Genomic DNA, 18,566 nt, shown 5'->3' on the forward strand with positions numbered 1-18,566 from the left:
CAGGGCATCTGGCCCTTGAATGCTGGGGACAGACCTCCTCTCACCTGCCTCACCTGCACATCTCGGCAAAGGCCTTTGGGTGGGGAGGGTCACTTTCCCTTTTAATCTCATCATAATCCTTCATCCACCAGCTGAACACAGAGCTAAGTGGATCATTTTGGCTTTGGGACAGGAAGTGAGGGCGGCAGATTTGATTTGGAGCAAAGATGCAATTCACTAGGGCTGGGATTAGGAACGGATTGATTCACACCTGCTTCTCAAAGCAGCTGGGCCCCCCGGACCCCAGCTAAGTGTTGCAAGCAGAGCCTCTGAGGGTCCCATGTGCACCCCAAGAAGACACCACCCTCGCCCCAGGCCCTCCCCTGACTCTGACAAGGGCATTTTCCGCTCAGTCCCCGTATCAGAGGATGAGCAAAAGTAAGGAAAAAAAATTTTTAAATATCAATAAGCCTAGAAATTGGGTTCCCTACTCCTGGCAGGGATCTGACATCACACTTAGAAGGAATATCTGGGGGGAAAAAGATGCTCTCTGTGGATAAGCAGATGTCATCCTTTGAAAAACCTATAACATCAGAAGAGAAAATGATAAAAAACCAAAAACCCTGGTCGCCTCTATTGACTGTGCATCCAGAATGTGCAGTCACGGGGTGAGATGCTCTTCCCCCAGCAGCGCGCGGGTTTGGGAGGTTCGGCACAGAAGAAAGCAATTTAACGTGAGCATCAAAGTCAATATCATTGAAAGCAAACCAAATGTTCCTATCCAGCAGAGCGTGGAAAACTCATCCTGTTTTGGTACCTGTCCCTGGCTTCAAATTAGTAGATGTCTCAACTCTTCACTTTCTTTCTTTACCATTGTCTTTCTTATCTCTTATACTTATATTTCAAAATTGTATTTTAATTCCACTCTGTGTTCTCCCACCTCTCCCCGCCATGTAAAGATGTGATGATGGAGGCGTGACGTCTGCCCACTTGGCTGGGGCCCTGAGCTCTTCTCATTGCGGGAAATGAGAGGTATACTTGTAGCTCGTTTCCAGAACCGGTGTTCCCTGCCCTACAGGCCATCCTAGGGGGTGGAACGGCACTGACGGAAATGGGCAGGGTGCCAAGCAGGGGGTTCCTGAGTCTGTTACTCCCTTCCACCAGGACATGGGGCATTTCTAACGAGTGCAGCAGAGAGACCACAATCCCAACCCTCTGGTTTGCATCCAGAACGGTGATGCCCTTGGAATTTCACCTGCCATGTCCAGAAGGGCTCCCAGCTATCCCAGAGGCGAGACGGGGGTGGGAAAGGGGAGGTCAAGGGAAAACCAATCAAGGTCCAATAAAAGAGGTACGTACCATAAAACAGACACATGGCGTCTGCCCTGCCCCCAGGAGGTAAAAAAGCCTTCGGCCAGTCAGCAGGAGATTTCAAACCATTTCTCAGACACAAAGGCCACAGGAATAAGATGCCGATCAGAAGAAGAGGGTCTGCAGTAAGCAGAAAAACGGGCTCACCAGGGCTGGTACATAACACCTGACAACCAGGTCGGCTCAGACCTGTGGCAGAAAACTGGCTTCTCGAGTCGAAAAGAATCCCAGGAAGGTGATGCTCGGCCTGGACCCACTGGCCTCCCCTCCCCACGCTGCCCAGGGCTCCCTTCTACCCTGGAAGGCCTCGGAGGACACGCAGCCTGAGGGATCCACACATGGGAGGAATCTGGTGCTGAGACCCACGGTGGTACCATCTCCAGATTTCAGCGTTTGATTTCCAGGACAAGGCAAAGCTCAGGGTCTCTGCCTCTGAGGGCAGAGATTCTACCCACTTTACTGCACATTCTAGAGAGGGCAGGGCCTGATGACTAAAACGCGCACCCCCCCTGCCACCAGGTGTTTCATCCCCTTTGAGACCGAGCTACCATTTTCCAAGGCCAGTGAGACCCAACAGAGCATCGCCTTCAGCCCCAGGGCAAGAACCTGTTCCATCCAGCGCTTCCACACCAGCCAGCTATGCCCACCCTGCACGTGGACAGGGCTCTCCTATGACATAGGGGCAGAGAGAGACACAGCGAAACACCAAGACCCATCCACTCCCTTCCCCCTCTTCCCCCAAAGCCTGAAGCACTGGTTGGCCGGGATTTACATCCAGACAGGCACACACGCATTCAGTGAAATGGTTTGAAAATCCTTTTGCCAATTCTTTGTGAACTCGTCCTTCTGGAAGGCTGGAGTGCAACCCACGAGCTCCCCAAATGCTGTCGGGTAAAAGCAAAGTCATTTAGAAGGATGGTCCTGAGGTTTCTGCTCTCTGAGGTTTCTCCACCCTCCTCCTCTGGGGAGGGAGCATCTCAGATAGACAATACGGCAGAGTCTGGTGTGGAGACACAAGGAGAGGAGAAGCAGAAGGTGTTTAAGGAACACCCACTCGCTCTCCAGGACAGGACAAAGTGACATTAGCTACGGGTACAACAGCTGAAGGTCCCCCCGAGTCTCCTCGACCTGGGTTCCGGGAGAAGCCCCGTAGGGCACCTTGGGCAGTGTCCCCAGCCGCCACTCCCGCCACTGACTGTGGGCCCCTCAAGTCAGCCTGGTGTCCTGCTCATTTCTTCCTAAGATCTCTAAGTTATCGGAGAATTCTTTTTTCTTTTAATTTACAAAATGATTCATGAGTGTGTGCTCCCTTTAAAAAAAAAATAGCTATTGATGTTTTAATCTAATTCCGGATAAACCTTCAGAAGCTGACTCAAGGGTTTCTTAAATATTCCCAGGGATGGTTTTAGAGGCATGTCTTCTTTGAGGGATTACATATGATTCATAAAAAGGAGTGTTTAATAACCGGGAGTCTGGTTGGTATTTGATATCTTTGCGAGATTTGCTGCTGACATTTTAGCGATGGGGGTTCAGAGATATTGACCGGGGAGGGGACCGATCGTGATTTGTTGACATTTGGGAGGCTTGAGACTGCGAGGCTGGCTTTGGATTCTGCACCATAACGCCCGCTCAGCCTCCGCCATGCGGGATCCAGGGCCGGGTAAGACAAGTCCGTCCACCAAGCGCAGGGGTCTGGAAGTGAACCCTGGGGGCTGGATGTCTTAGCACCATTTTACGTCTACTGTGCCCCTCTGGTCTCATCTCAGCAAACTTAGCTGCCTGCGTTTGCTTGGACCATCACAAAGAGATGGGAAGGCCGCCTGACACAGATGAACAGCCCCTGCATCCCCAGGAGGGGACAGCGGCCGGGTCTGGCCCAAGCCTGTGCTTACCGGTTCCCGTTAAACGTGGATTTGTACTCCCCGGCTGGGTGCAGCGTCTCGTCGGTGTACACGGGCACAGACGCCCGGACACACTCGTGTGAACACTGGAGGGTTTCGTTATAGGCCGTGAAGATGTCCAGGCTGCTGGGCACCCGGGCGGTCGTGAAGTCCGTCAGGTTCTGGCAGCTCTCCTCCTGATGGTTTGCCTTCCGCTGGTGGCTGTTCCTACGAGGGTTCCCGCTCTGGGCGCAGCTGGAGGAGAGAGGAGTCAGGGTGGGGGTGGGGGGATGGGCAGACGCCGAGACCCACAAACACCTCCGGCGCTTACACTTGGAACCTTTATCTCCAGGCATGAATTATACATCATTTAATATTAAATGGTAATTCCTGGCCTCTTCAGAAAGATCAACCACAATCAAGCGATCAGCTCTTTTTTCAAAAAATAAAAATAAAATAAAATTTGAGTTTTAAATGCGGCCATTATTGCTGGGAGGATTAGAAGGTAAGGGGTTGACCTGTGTTATCGGAGAGCGGAGGCCTGGTTTGGCCAAAGAATGTCAGCTTGGGCAGAGGCGCTGACTCAGTTTCCCCAGGAACACCTGGATGGGATGGAAACTGTGATGGGTGCCCATGGGGAAAGCCATGTGCACGGGTCGGGGTGGCCATCGTTCATTTGGAATGGACCATGCAATTATCTTTGGGGAGAGTTAAAACTGGGGAACCCTTATCCTCAGCCCCTCCTCTGCCCAGGCTCACAAGTCGGAAATGAAACTGGACCATCGGGATCGATGGAGAGAACTGTGCTTTGTGCCCCGGGAAGTACCCACCTTAATTCCCTGTTCTTCTGGACCACAGAGGCTTCCAGACGCTGTGTAGACCAGACACGGGGGTCCCACCCTTGTTGGCCAAGGGATTTGATGGAGAAGGTACGCAGGGACCCCTCCCGACCCCCGGAGGGGCAAGTTCACAAGGATGGAAGGAAGCGCTATCCCCACAGAGGAGGGAAGAGAGGAGGAGACGGGGGGCGCCTCATCAGGACACCAGTTCTCCTCCTTTCCCCCCCTTCACGCTCAGAGCCTGTGCGAAGCGAGGGGGCTCTGCAAGGGGCGGGAATGTGAGCCCGTCTCCCCATACATTGTGTTAACTTCCTGCCTTGTCTTCCCAATGAGAGGAATCCTGATTGCTGGTGGGGAAGATCCACCCATAAATGGAGGTAAGAAGATGGATGTGAAAGCCAGGGGACACCCCCAAGGTCATGGAACCACTCATCCACCGCCCTGAGCTGTCCTTCCCAAAGGACTCTTTGAGGGTTTGCTGTAAACCCAAAAGTGTGGGCAAACCAAGAGGAAGCTTGCCTGCCTATTACAAAGTCACAAAGTCCGAGGACTCCTCTGGGGGAGGGGCTTTCCCTCACCAAGATGGCCAGCGGGACTGGACCCGCTAAACATCCCTGTGGTCCAGGGCTCCGGAGCCCCTTCTCTGGACAGCCAGCCTTGCCCAAGATGCCCTGTTGGGAGCTCACAGTTATCCTTGTCATCTGCCCCAGAAAATGCCCCGGGTCCTGGGACTGCCGGCCATCAGGAGCGTCAAGGCCTCGCTGGTCTGTTCTGGGTGATGCCACTCCCCTCCCCACCCTCTCTAATCCTGGAGACTGGCTTTCTCTTGCATTTCCATGCATTTCTGTTACCTGGAGGCTGCAGGTAACAGAAGGATGGGAGGGCAGCTCCCTCCCATCAGCCTGTCTGACTTCCTACCACTGGTCAGCAGGGGGTGATTTGGGCGTATGACTCTACAAGGGCCGTTCAGCTTTGATGTTAACAGGAGCCTCGTTTGCTGGAGGAGTGACTGCAGGCAGACAGGGGCCTGGGAGGCATGCGAGCAGCAGGGTTAGCCAGAAGCTCCCTGATTTTCCCAGGGGTGTAGCAGGTGTGTACACCCAGCCAAGGCCAACCTCAAAGTAGGCCAATTTCCAGGAGGAAATAGGCAAAGACAGGCCGCCTGGAGCAAAGCAGTAACCTAGTTCAGCAGACACAGAACGGCTGTGAGAAGAAGGCAGGAGAAAGAGACCAGGACAGCCCAGGACAAGGAGGGGCAGGCAGGGACCCCACCCAGGCTGCTGGTGGGAAATAAGGATAAACTGCGCTGGGAGGGTGACATTCAAAGGTGCACTGGGATCCAAGGGATGGGCTTTGGGAACAGGACACCTGCTGCCTGAGGAACTAAGTCAAGGAGGCCGGGCTCGTGTCCTGCTGCAGAGAAAGCCACCAGAAGGGCAGTGTCAGGGAGCGACACCCTCACCAGCCAGCCAAGTTGCCCGGGGCAAAGGTGAGCGGGGTTTAGCGGATCAGGAGCTGCATGCTGTTCTCCATCCCAAACAGAGAAACAATTCCCTGGGCTGTGAACCGAGATCGCGTTTGAAAAGTAAGGACTTTTCTGTGCGTGCTTCCCCGGGGACCCCTACTGATCCCCGTTTCCAGGCCAGAAGGGCCGAGGATCCTTACCAGTTTTTTAAGACAAGAGTTGTAATCAGAGCAGCTATGACCATGATGAGGGAGACGGTGATGGTGATGATCTGATGGACCGCCAAACCTGGAAACAGAGAAAGGGGGAGGGGGGCAATGAAACCAGGGGCATGAGATGAAGGGGCCCAGGAAGGGGGGTGTGGCGACCTGTCCCATCAACCCGGCTCTGAATCCCGGGTCCCATCTTGTGCACACACCCTGGCAGGGGGCCCACGTTGACAGGGCCTGCCACATGCTGTGGGTACCGGGGCTGCTCTCACCTGGAGCCCAGGAAGGGAAGCCCCAGCCTGGCCTCTCTCAGTCCCTGAGCTATGACCCGGCCCCTGGGCAGCTGTGTCCTTTCTTGCACCTGCCGAGCCCTTCACCTGGCACAGGTAAGCACTGTCACCCCTCCTTTCTCTCCTCCCAACCTGGGTAAGTTCTGCTCCTCAAGTCTGGGCACCAGGGCAGCTGGCCTGCAAGTGGGAGCAGAGTTTGGCCAGACCCAGGAGGAGCCAGGATGGCCCAGGATTTACTGGGAAGGTGGGGAAGAGAGACATGTATGTTGACACCCTTATAGACTCAGGCACTTGGATCACTGGGGAGCATCTTCCCCTTTCTAGAACACTTTCCAAGAGGTTCACTGCCAGATGAGCTTCCAGGGAATAAAAGATCCAGGCCCAGCCGCAGATGCTTCCCGAAGTCCCAGAAGAGGATCTGCAGTCTGGCCTCGCGGCTCCGTCTCCACTTGTGTGTGTATATACGTGGTGGGGGGAGGGGACAGGGGAAATGGCAGGACAGGGACAGCAGGACTGGCCACTCCAGAAGCAGCCAGAGCCCTGACCGAGAGCTGTCTGCAAACCCCACACGAGGACCAGGATGGTAGAGGACAGGAATTCTCTCCTCTGCCCCCCTCCTCCTGTATCATCTTTCATCAACCACAGATGCAGAGGGAGAGAGAAAAGACAGGCCGATAACACCTCTGGTCCCCTCCCTGGCTAGTTTCCTGACAATTCATCTGTTACATCCTTTCTGGGACGTGGACACTAGGGTTGAATCTGCTGGTCAGTGAGGGACACTTGAAAGGTCCAGGGCTCTGGCCCCACCCTCCTCCCGTCAGCAAGAACCACGCCTGAGGAGCTGGGGGCTAAAGGCTGTGAGGGGCTCTGCAGAGACCCCTGCAAGTGGCAGCACCCTGCCTCCTGGGAGTGCTGACTCCCCATGTTCTTTCACCTCCGCCATTTGAGCGTCTGTCTCTCTCCACTCCAGACATCCATGTGCAGAGGCCTACCCATCACACTTGAGAACCCGGCGTGTCCTGGGGTGAGAACACCGCATGTGCATGGTCCAGTGTGGAGGGTTTCAGAGTGTAAGATTCTTCTGGCGGTCTCTCAAGGACACAGTCTCACAAACAGGTGTTACGTCTCTACCGAATATGATCCTCATGGGGGGAATTGTTAATAAATGATTCAAAGTTGGCATGACCAGAAAACAAGCCTTCTCTTCCTGGCGGCCTCTCTTCCAGGCTATTTCTGTTTGTCCCAAGGAATTCCCTTCCTGAGTCCGCAGGATAGGCACCACTTGGAAAACGAGAAAAATCCATGAATGCCATGGGCCTCCCTTCATTCATTCTTTTATGCATTGATTCAAGAATAATTTACTGAGCACCTATTGCATGCCAGTCAGTGACAGTTTTGACTAACTCAGCCATGGTGTCCACCCTCAGGAACAGATTCTCCGGTGCACATTTTTTTAAGTGGCAATGTTCACTGTTGCTTCTGGCCAATGGCTTCCCATGCACTTGTGCCCAATATGTGGCATGTACTATAAATTTCTGAGCCGGCTTGCCTTCCCTCTAGGACTGCCAAATCAGCTTGCCAGTGGGGCTGAAAGCTAGTTATGCCAATAGGGACCACCCTCAATCTCACCATGAAGTGCCCAGCTGCCTCAGTAATCTCTATGTATTCACCAGCTTCCCTGAGACCCAACTCAGACTTTGTCGGCAGAGGGAGGTTGAAATGGATGTCCAGTTTAACGGACAACCAGGAAAGATGCCTGCTCGGTCTTCCCTCACCCTCCATCTACACAATCCTTCTGGTCCAGTCAAGAGATGGCCATGCTGTCACGAAGAGTACGTGCTCATCCTGTGTCTGTGCTTCCTGTGATGAGAAGGAGGCTGATGATGGTGATGGTGATGGTGATGATGATGGTAGTGATGTTGATGATGGTGGTGATGATTATTATGATGATAATGAAAGTGGTGATGATGATAATGGTGATGGTGCTGTTGCTGATGGTGATATTGATGATGGAGTTGGTGATAGTGGTGATGTTGAGAAAGTGGTGATGATGGTGATGATGGTGATGATGGTGGTGGTGATGATGATGGTGATGATGGTTGATGGTGGTGATGATGGTGATGATGATGATGGTGATGATGGTTGATGGTGGTGACGATGGTGATGATGGTGGTGGTGATGATGGTTGATGGTGGTGATGATGGTGGTGGTGATGATGGTTGATGGTGGTGATGATGGTGATGATGGTGATGATGGTGATGGTGATGATGGTTGATGGTGGTGATGATGGTGATGGTGATGATGGTGATGATGCTTGATGGTGGTGATGATGGTGATGATGATGGTGGTGATGGGTTGATGGTGATGATGATGATGATGATGGTGATGGTGATGATGGTGATGATGGTGATGATGGTGGTGGTGATGATGATGGTGATGATGGTTGATTGTGGTGATGATGGTGATGGTGATGATGGTGATGATGCTTGATGGTGGTGATGATGGTGATGATAATGGTGGTGATGATGGTTGATGGTGGTGATGATGGTGATGATGGTGGTGGTGATGATGGTTGATGGTGGTGACGATGGTGATGATGATGGCAATGACAATACTGATAGTGATTATAATGATGAAAGTGGTGATGATGTTGCTGATGGTGATGATGATAATGGTGATGGTGCTGTTGCTGATAGTGATGATGGAAATGGTGATGGTAATGGTGGTGGTAGTGATGATGGTGGTGATACTGATGGTGATAATGAAGGTGATCGTGATCATATTGATGTTGGTAGTGATGATGGTGATCACAAGTATGCTCAACAAGTATTAGCAATTGTCAGGTGTGTGTTATCCCATTTATTCCTGGCAACAACCCTCAGAGGCAGATACAATCATCATAAATTATGGAAGTGAAAATCATCTGGGCAAGCTTGTGTAAATTCCTTGGGTCATATAGAATGTGCTGGTCCCAAAGCCCATACTAAGAGCAGTAGTATTGTATGATTTTGAGCTCAGACTTTGCTCATCTCAGTTTGGGCTTTGATCTGGGGTCCTTGCATCTTCCAAGAGAGAGGCTGGCACCTCTACCCTCTATATTCTTGAGGAGAATAATCTTCTAAATTATGGAGGCTGGTGCTTGAGCCTAACCACCCCTTCCATGGATCGATCTCTTAAGGAGTGCTCCAGGCTCATTCCAAAAGCCTCTCAGCCATCTTGGCAGGTCACACCCCCAAACTCCATGGCAAGAACTAAACCATTGTTTCTTGGGCTAAACATGCCATCTTCTAGGTCGGAACAATCAACATCTATGGAGTGTAAACGAGCACACTGAATGGGAATGAGCCGACAGGAGTAGTAGGGATTTGTCCAAATTCAGGCCAAGCCCAGCTAGAGGCACTGAGAGTTCCCTTGGAAGAGCAGGGCACTCTGTGGTCCATGCTCTAATGTCTGCAGGGCCAGAGAAGGCCCCAGGCCATCACCAGATTTTTGACCTCACATCATGTTACCCAGGGAATTCTTCTGTTGAGTTGAGTATTTGCAGTGACCAAAGTCCTTGGAAGGGAAGTGTTCCATGAACAGCTGTATCTTAGATGTTTAATTCTCTCCCACTCCCTCTGTGGGTGAGGATGGGAAAGCATTGATTCTCTCCTTCTGGTGGATGAAAGAAACTGAGGCCCAGAGCAGAAGACAGTTGGCTCAAGGGACCCCCTCACTGACAACTGCAAGAATAGAAGACCAGCCCTTTGCCTGAGGTTCTCATGAACCTTTGAGGCCCTTAAGAAAGAGCCAAATCTTCACCATCTTTATATCCACCCCTACATGCCCGCCCCACCACACACATAATGCCTGACACAGTACCTTACAAGAGTAGCTGTGTGGCATATTATTAAATTGATACCTGAAAAGTAGAGAGTAAAAAACTAGGGGAGCAGGGAGAAAGGTAATGACATAATTCCAATATCTGCCTTGTTCTGGAGGTCCTCCTCCTGCCTTCTGTGTGAAATTTCTCCATAGGACTTGCCAAGTTAAAATTTGGAAAAAAAATGATATGTAGGTTAATAACCAGCTAGGATCATCTGGGCAGAAATACAAGAATAATATAACAGCTATGCTCTCTAGAAAGACTTCTCTACGCCTGTCTTCACACCCATGATCAATTTAATCCACTGCCTATCCTGCAGAGCCAGGACACAAGGCAATTCTCTACACTGGAGTTCCAGGGAAAAATCAAACATCGAACTACAGACGAACAAATCTGTAACCACATTCTTGGTAACAAAACTGGTTAGAGGCAAACTCCTTACTGCTCCTCACGTACTTTTCTTGCAAAGCAAACAAACAGCCTTGTGCTTCCACTCCTGGCCCATGTGTTTTGATGGGTCACTGGGCCCCAGACATAAGGAATCGATGGCTACAAGAAGACCCCACAGACCCCACAGTCATGATGGTTGAACAAGGACCGGGTCTTCATGTGGTAAGAACGATATTTGTAGGAAGCAGATTGGAAGATGGAAACCCCGTAGGGATGTCTCATCCTTTTCCTCTCTTTGGGAGGTCACTCCTAAGAAGATAATAGAACCACTCATGAGAAGTTGGGTAGTGTGTCAAGCATCTGTCCTATCCTTCAGGCCTCCCCAAATGCCAGAAGTTGTTTCCCCATCTTTGTAAGTCCCTTAAGTTTGTGTGGATCCCGGGTAGGCAAACCTTGACATGAAGCGCCAGATAGTAAATATTTTAGGCTTTGCGGGTAGTATGGTTTCTGTTGCAACTTCTCAACCCTGCGTAAGAGAAGCCGTGGGTCATAGGCACACCAATAAGCATAGCTGTGTGCCAATAACACTTTATTCACAAAAACAAGCAATGGCCAGATTTGGCTCATGGGCTATAGTTTGCAGACCCTGATTTAGGTGAATAGCTGAAGGTGGTGTGGCTGATCAACTGAATAGAAGTATAGAATCTATTTTGAATGGTTGGCTGAAGTCGGGACTCAAACTCCCAACTTTTGGTTCTGTAGAACCTTCCTGCTCTACAATCAAAGGTCTACAGTCTTCTGAGACCTTCACTGGCCACTGTCAAGGTAATTTCAAAGACAGCCAAGCCTCTGTCTTATCAAGTGGGTCCGTAACAACCAGCAGTGGGCAGTTTCGCCCTACTGGGTATGTCCATGTGAAGCCAGCTTGAGAATAGATCACTCTGTGTGATACTTAATAACAGGATTCTTGATTTTTTGGAGAGTGAAGATCAGTGAGAATCTTACCAAATGAGCCCCTCCAATGGCCCTCAGAAATAATTCAGTTATGTGTCTATCTCAATTTTTCCATTAAGGTTGAAAAGAAACATCATTGTGTAAAACACAGTAAGGACTTACTGTAGAGCACAGGGAACTTCTACTCTGTACTCTGTAATGACCTATATGGGAAAAGAATCTAAAAAAGAGTGGATATACATATATGTATAACTGACTCACTTTGCTGTACAGCAGAAACTAACACAACATTGTAAATCAACTATGCTCCAATAAAAATTTATTTAAAAAAATGTTCAGATCATAGAATCCTTGCATTGAGAGAGACCTTACCCACTGGTCTACGGACAGGGCTTGCCCTGCCACAAATGGGACTGTTCTTAAGACGGCATCCTCCGAACTTCTCTTCTTCTTGAATGATTTCTCTCAACACTCACACCTTCAACACGCACACCAGTTGTTCCCTCTGGTCAGGTCTTTGGTGCTCATTAAATAACCCAGACAGGAACATCTGTGCCATAAGCCTTACTGATCCTGGGCAAGGCCATCCTCAGACAGCCTTGTGCCAGCTGTTGGGTGGGCTGTGATTGGGTTGACAAGGTGGATACGTTAAGGGAACGTGCACTCTAGACCTTAGAAAGGGGAAAAGACAACCCACTTTCTCCTCTCCACCTTCCAAGGTCAATACTGAATTAATCTTCAAACTCTTTGCCATTCAGACATGGTTCCAGAGCACAGAGCAAGCTGTGTGGGGAGTCTTGCTTCCCTGTCCTGACAGGTGTGATTGTTCCTGCTAATTCAGGGGTTCTTTCTGCTCCTGGTAATTGCCACTGTATACTAATGTGCTAGGAATCAGCTGCCATGCAGATAATGAAAAGTTATACCCAGAATAATGGATGACGACAGATGGATTACCAAGCGCTGCATCAATCAATAGGGCTTTTACGGTTATATTTGTGGTGGTTTGTAATAAGATCAGGCCCTGAAGACTGATGGGGAAATTGGTAATCCATCTCTGGTCTGGATGAATTTCTTACTAAATGGAGCCGAATTAACTGTCCATGTGAGGAACCAACCACTGCAGGACCTTCCCTCTAGTCCTGGAGGGGTGGCGTGGGCTCATCTGGTGGTAGGTACCCTTGGATGGAGGGAGGAACAAGAGCCTGGAATTGAGGCAAAGAGATGGCATTTCTGGGTTTATAGTGGCTCATGTACAAAGCAGGGCTCTTGTGCGCCTGCATTATGGAAACAAAGACCCATTGACAAATGCATCCAAGAATGTCTGTCTCCAGGGGTTGGACAGGTGACAGTGATGACAGTGACAGGTGACAGCAATGCCAATTCCACTGCAAAGAGACCATTCCTTTTCCACAAACACTGCAAAATGCTGACTGCACAGGACGTCTTTGACAAATGGTCTCTGGGAACATGGTGAAGCTCTCAGCATCCATGGCGGGACAGGCGAGAGGCCGGCCCCATTTTCTTGAGGAAGAGGCACCCCAAGGATGAGGGGCTCTTTCTGAGGCAGTCGGCCACCTGGGGGGTGGGGGGCAGGCTGTTGAGGGAAAATGTACCTTCTAAAACTGGGGCGTTCACAGAAATACAAGGACACCTGCTTGGTGGCGGGGTCACGAAGACACCATTTTTGGAGTGACCCTGAAGAGCCTTCCACGGGGTGAGTGATGGACATGCTTGAAGCCAAGACTCTGCTGAGATGATGTGTCGACCCATTGGAAGTCCCTCCAGCCTAGGGCAGGACGTCAGTGGAGAGAACACAGGCTCACCCAGGAAACAGCTGGGCTGACACCTCAAGGAATCACCCCATAAGGACCTCAGAGCCAGGCTGCCACCATGGTCCTCAGCCAGAGATGTCTGAACATGTCAGAAGGCACAGGGGATGGGGGTGGTCCCACTGGCATCTAGTGGGTAGAGATCAAAGATGCCGGCAGACATCCTACAATGCACAGGATGGCCCCATAAGAAAGAAAGATCTGGACCCAAACATCAAAGGTGCTGAGGCTGTCTGCTAACAGGAGAAATGCATGAACAACAAGAAACGGGTGTCCACTCCTCAAACCCACGTCGCACCATCTGAACTGACTTCCCCGGACACCATCATTGAGGTAGCATGAGGTTGGTGGGTCAGACACATCCGGAGATGACACCCTCTGTGGCTGTGATGTGAGAAATATGGTCCTTTCCCTGGTATGACCCCTCTTCTCCCTCCAGCCCCATCCTCACTAATAGCAGGGATGGGGCTAAGGGCAGGGGTGCAGGACTGACTCATGGGCCACCGAGCCAATCCATGCAGTGAAGTGACTCTTGTTGGCAGTGATGCCACCCCTGGTTCTCAATGAATTAGTTCACATGTAGCTCAGCACCACCGCATGAAGTGGGCACAAAAATGCTCCCCGTTTCCACAGGGAGGTTGCACAGTGCAGCCTGGGAGGTCTCCAAGGCCACTCTCAGGTTCAATAATTCCCTAGAAGGACCCACAGCATTGAACAAAGCTGTTATACTCCAGGTACGGTTTATTACAGTTAAAGGCTACAGATTAAAGTCAGCAATGGGAAGAGTCCAGGAGAGACCAGGAGCTTCCAGTCATCCTGCCAGTGGAGGCATGGACAGCACTGATTCCTCCCAGTGACCACGGTGACAACATGCCTGGGGTATGGCTGGCCAGTGAAGATCCCCTGAGCCTGGCTGTCCAGATTCTTGGCTGGCGCTTGGTCACGTCCACATGGCTGACTTCCCACATGTGGCTGGCCTTGGTTTCCAGCCCGTCCAGAGGTCAGCTGACACAGTAGCCCAAGGCCCCCACCGTAAATCCCCTTATTAGCATAGACTGTGTGCCCTGTCCAAGGTCCCAGGTAAACAAAGACCCTCTTATCAGGCAGGACATTCCAAGGGTTGAGAGGTGACCTCCCAGGAGGTGGGGTCAAGAAATTTCCTTTGAGGGCTTCCCTGGTGGCGGTGGTTAAGAATCTGCCTGCTAATGCAGGGGACGTGGGTTCGAGCCCTGCTCTGGGAAGATCCCACATACCATGGAGCAACTAAGCCCGTGTGCCACAACTACTGAGCCTGCGCTCTAGAGCCCACGAGCCGCAACTACTGAGCCCACGTGCTGCATCTACTGAAGCCTGTGTGCCTAGAGCCTGTGCTTGGCAACAAGAGAAGCCACCACAAGGAGAAGCCCGCGCACCGCAACGAAGAGCAGCCTCCCCCCACCGCCGCAAATAGAGAAAGCCTGCGTGCAGCAATGAAGACCCAACACAGCCAAAACTAATAAATTAAAATAAATAAATTAAAAAAAAAAGAAATTTCCTTTGAGCAAGCTTAACCCTTTATGCACACACAGCCGAGACTCAGCAAACACGGGACTCGAACCCAAGCAGGCTTTCTTCGGGCCTGTGCTTTAGCTGCTCCCCTGAATAGCCCACTGGAGCACCGCTGTCCTTTCTCTGCATGCACTGGCCAGTGGCCGTGGAACCATGGTCCTGGGATGATGACATGCACTCTGCTCTCTGCAGCCTCCAAAAGGGACTTGACGTTGGATAACGTCTCCTGACATTAGCCTCAACTAACGCTGTCCCATCCCTGGGTTGGCCACATCTGGGGGCAAGTTCCTCAGTTGAGAACTTCCTTTGCTTTGGAGACTTGAACTTGAGAACCCAGTGCTGCAGATGAGGAGACGGAGGGAGACTGAGGCCTACCACGGTCACACGGCAGCCAAATCTAGACCCCAGCGGATGCATCCAGCTACCTTCACTCTTCTCAGCACCGTCTTCTCAGCCAAATCCCAGCTCTGTCCCTCCTCAACCTGAAGGGCAAGCTCTGCCCATTCAGACCTGGGATCTTAGGGAGGGTGGGGTGCGGGGCACAGAGAGCTTGGGAGACCCCACTCACAAGCAGCAGGGTTTGCTCCACGTTATGGGAGCAATATGTGTCCTCCCATATGTGTCCCCCCACTCCAAATGCAGATGTTGAAGCCCTGATCCCCACTGCCCTAGAACATGACCTTGTTTGGAAATAGGGTCGTTGCAGCTGTAATTCGTTAAGATGCGGTCATGCTGGAGGAGGGTGGCCCCTAATCCAGTATGACTGGAGTCCTTGTCAACAGGGGAAATTTGGACACAGACACACACAGGGAGGAGACCGGAGTGATGCTGCCACAAGCCAGGAGAGAGCCCAGGACGGATGCTTCCCCAGCTCCTTCAGAGGGAGCACGGCCCTGCCAACACTGGCCTCAACTTCCGGCCTCCAGAACAGTGAGAGGATAAACTCTGCTGTTTAAACACCCCCAGGCTGTGAGACAGTATCATGGGGGCCCCAGGAAGCTACTACACCTTCTGAGCCTTGTGACACTCAGGCACGCCAGGGGGTCACTTAGGGTCGGGAGGCCCAGAGCCTCCCCTGCATTTGTAAAATCTCGATCCCCTCACAGCTGACTCCAGAGCCACAGTCTCCTTTTCTTTCTTTTGCCTCCCTCACCCTACACCCTTCAGCCAGTCCCCCGACTGGGCCATCACACGGGGAGGTGGCCGTGCACTCAGAGGCACGGTCTTAACCGCACACTTCACCAGTCTCAAGACAGCCGACACTGGGACACGTGATTTGGTCTCTCTGTAGTGGATTGAACAGTGTCCCCCCAGAATCCACGTCCGCCCAGAACCTCAGAATAAAACCTTATTTGGAAATCGGGTCTTTACAGATTTAATGAATTACTTAAGGATCTGGAGATGATGTTATCCTAGATCCAGGGCGGGCCCTCAAAGCAATGCCTGGTTATCCCTTATAAGGCATACAGGAGAAGAGGACACAGAGAGAACAGGGAAGAAATCCACGTGAAGATGGAAGCAGAGGCCAGAGGGATGCGGCCATAAGCCGAGGGACTGCAGGCACCTAGAGCTGGAGCAACAAGGAGGATCCTCCCTGGATCCTCTGGAGGGAGCGCAGCCCTGAAGACACCTTGCCATTGGCTCCTGGGCTCCAGACCTTTGAGAACACATTTGTATAACTTTATACCCCCAGCCTGTGCCCCAGGACACGGACACACTCGCTTTGCCTCAGTTTCCTCATCTGCAAAAAGATCCCAGGGAAGGTTTATTCGGGGGATACAGGCAGTCATTAACTGCTCTCTCCTTAAGGGCAGGCATCCTCCTTGTGCAACTGTGAGGCTGGTCCTGGACAGCCCTGCTTCTTCTCTCCCCTATGGCAACAAATTCCCTCTGGAGATGGTGTTAAATGCAGATCCTGACTCAGCCGGCCTCCCACCCAAGGGGCTGAGATCCTGCATCTCACCTGCTCCTGGGGCCGCTGATGCTACATTCAGCGTAGCAAGGCCTTGGAGCAGAGGTCAGAAAACTGGGCCACATTCTGCCCACTGACTGACATTGTAAATAAAGTTTTATTGGCACAAAGCCACATCCATTCATTTACATGTTGTCTAAGGCTGCCTTTGTGCTACAAAGGCAGAGTTGAGTGGTGTGGCCCAAAAGCCTAAAATATTTTCTGTGTAGCCCTTTATGGGAAAGTTTGGGACCCCTGCCCTAGGGGACAGCACCAGAGTGCATGTGGCATGACTGGAGGGGTGGGTGGGCAGCTAGAGAGAGTGAGGGGTGACTTCTGTTACCCTGCCCACCCTTTTCTCATGTGCCTCTCCTACTGCATGACCACATGGGTCAGAGGGTAGAGCCATAGGGTCGCACCTTTCAGCAAGTGGCAAAGGCTCGGGAGGGTTTCTGAACTGGATTTAATGGCTATGCACGTGGGTCACCCATGGAAGCCAGGCCCCATCCATCTGGCTGCTCAGTTGGTCTCCGATTCAGTGGGCAGCAGCAACCAGGGCTGAAGGGGGCCCAAAAAATGGGTCCCCAGCCTGGGGCCCTGGCCACCCCGGACATGGGGGTCAGATCTGCTCATTAACGGCAGCATTGTTTCTGGCAAAAAGGCCAGTCCCCGAGGGAAATGCAAACCACGCAGAGGGGATGGAGTCCTGAACTTCCAGGCAGTGTGCACATCGGGGCGTCTTAAGTGTGTCACCGTCCCCACCTCTCCCGTGTTGTTTGCTGATCCCCCCCAGAACGTGGAGGCTCATATAGGTACACACGTGCACACGCACACAGGGCCTGCACACTCACACGCGCGCGCACACACACGCTGAATTCGTTGCTCATCCCATTGAAGAACAGAAGCAGCTGATACTCAGCTTTGAGCTCAGTAGCCAAAATGGAAATGACCCATTTCCTTCGCAGAACTCCCAACAGCATTTGAATATTTCAACAAAGGATGGCAGGCTGGGGAGGGGCGTCTTGCGGGGGACAGCCAGTGGTATTGCCTGATGCTAAGGAGAGGTGGCGCGGCGGGGTGGGGGGCAGGGGGCAGTGGAGGGACACACACGGTGCCCCACCAGCCAGCGCTTCCGAGAGCACAGGACCTTCTGCTGTCAGAGAGGCATGGTCCTGGGCCCCCGGCAGCTGGAGCTCTGGGTCCCACGTGTCAGCTGCAAAGTCTGTGACTAGATTACTCGCCATCAGAACCAGCACCCACCATCAGGACGGAGTCTATATTTAGCCCATAGAACGGTGAATGGCTCAAACCTCTAGGCAAAGAGTGAGGCCTGCCCACCTACCCCCCGGAGCCACCCTCACGATGCCACCTGCACGTTCCCATTTTGCAGACCTGCGCTGCCAGGGCTCCGGACCAGGAGGTGGCGCACAGAAGGTGTGTGGAGGATAGTGGCACACATCCTGGTGATCGTGACCTCGGAGTCTGGGCAGAGGCTCAGGCTGCCTTCCTGCTACAGGAGAGGGCTGGGCCTGCCGGCTCAGAGCGTGGCCCAGAACAGACTCCCTACAAACGTGCCCCAAATAAACAGGAGGACCAGCGCTGCATCCGCACCAGAAAGCCCCAGGGCGCCGGGAAAGGTGGGAGGGATAAATTAGGAGTTTGGGATTAACATACACACGCTACTATACATAAAAGAGATAACCAACAAGGACCTACTGTATAGCACAGGGAACTCTACTCAATATTTTGTAATAACCTATAAGGGAAAAGAATCTGAAAAAGATTATATATATATATATATATATATACACTTTGCTGTACACCTGAAACTAACACAACATTGTAAATCAACTATACTTCAATAAATAAATAAATAAAAGCCCCAGGATGTTCAGAGATACCACAGCCTGGTTCCCACTCACCGTCCAGTCCTAGAGGCTTTAGTTCCACTAATCTTTTTATTTAAGGCTCTCTTTTAGAACACATTCCCTGTGCC

The 18,566-nt window shown here is 51.7% G+C and overlaps 1 protein-coding gene across 1 annotated transcript in view; it reads right to left on the reverse strand.

Moving 5' to 3' along the window:
- Nucleotides 1-1,397: 1,397 nt before the first annotated feature.
- The window catches only part of AJAP1 (adherens junctions associated protein 1), a 56,956-nt gene continuing 39,787 nt past the window's right edge, over nucleotides 1,398-18,566 (reverse strand). Inside the window, exons 3-5 of the mRNA XM_060141992.1 lie at nucleotides 5,735-5,822; nucleotides 3,243-3,485; nucleotides 1,398-1,470 (exon numbers count right to left, since the gene is read on the reverse strand). Of these exons, the coding sequence (XP_059997975.1) occupies nucleotides 1,398-1,470; nucleotides 3,243-3,485; nucleotides 5,735-5,822 (404 nt within the window). The remainder of the gene's footprint in view (nucleotides 1,471-3,242; nucleotides 3,486-5,734; nucleotides 5,823-18,566) is intronic.

Source organism: Lagenorhynchus albirostris, chromosome 2 (genome assembly GCF_949774975.1).
Source record: "Lagenorhynchus albirostris chromosome 2, mLagAlb1.1, whole genome shotgun sequence".
Classification (NCBI taxonomy): Eukaryota; Metazoa; Chordata; class Mammalia; order Artiodactyla; family Delphinidae; genus Lagenorhynchus; species Lagenorhynchus albirostris.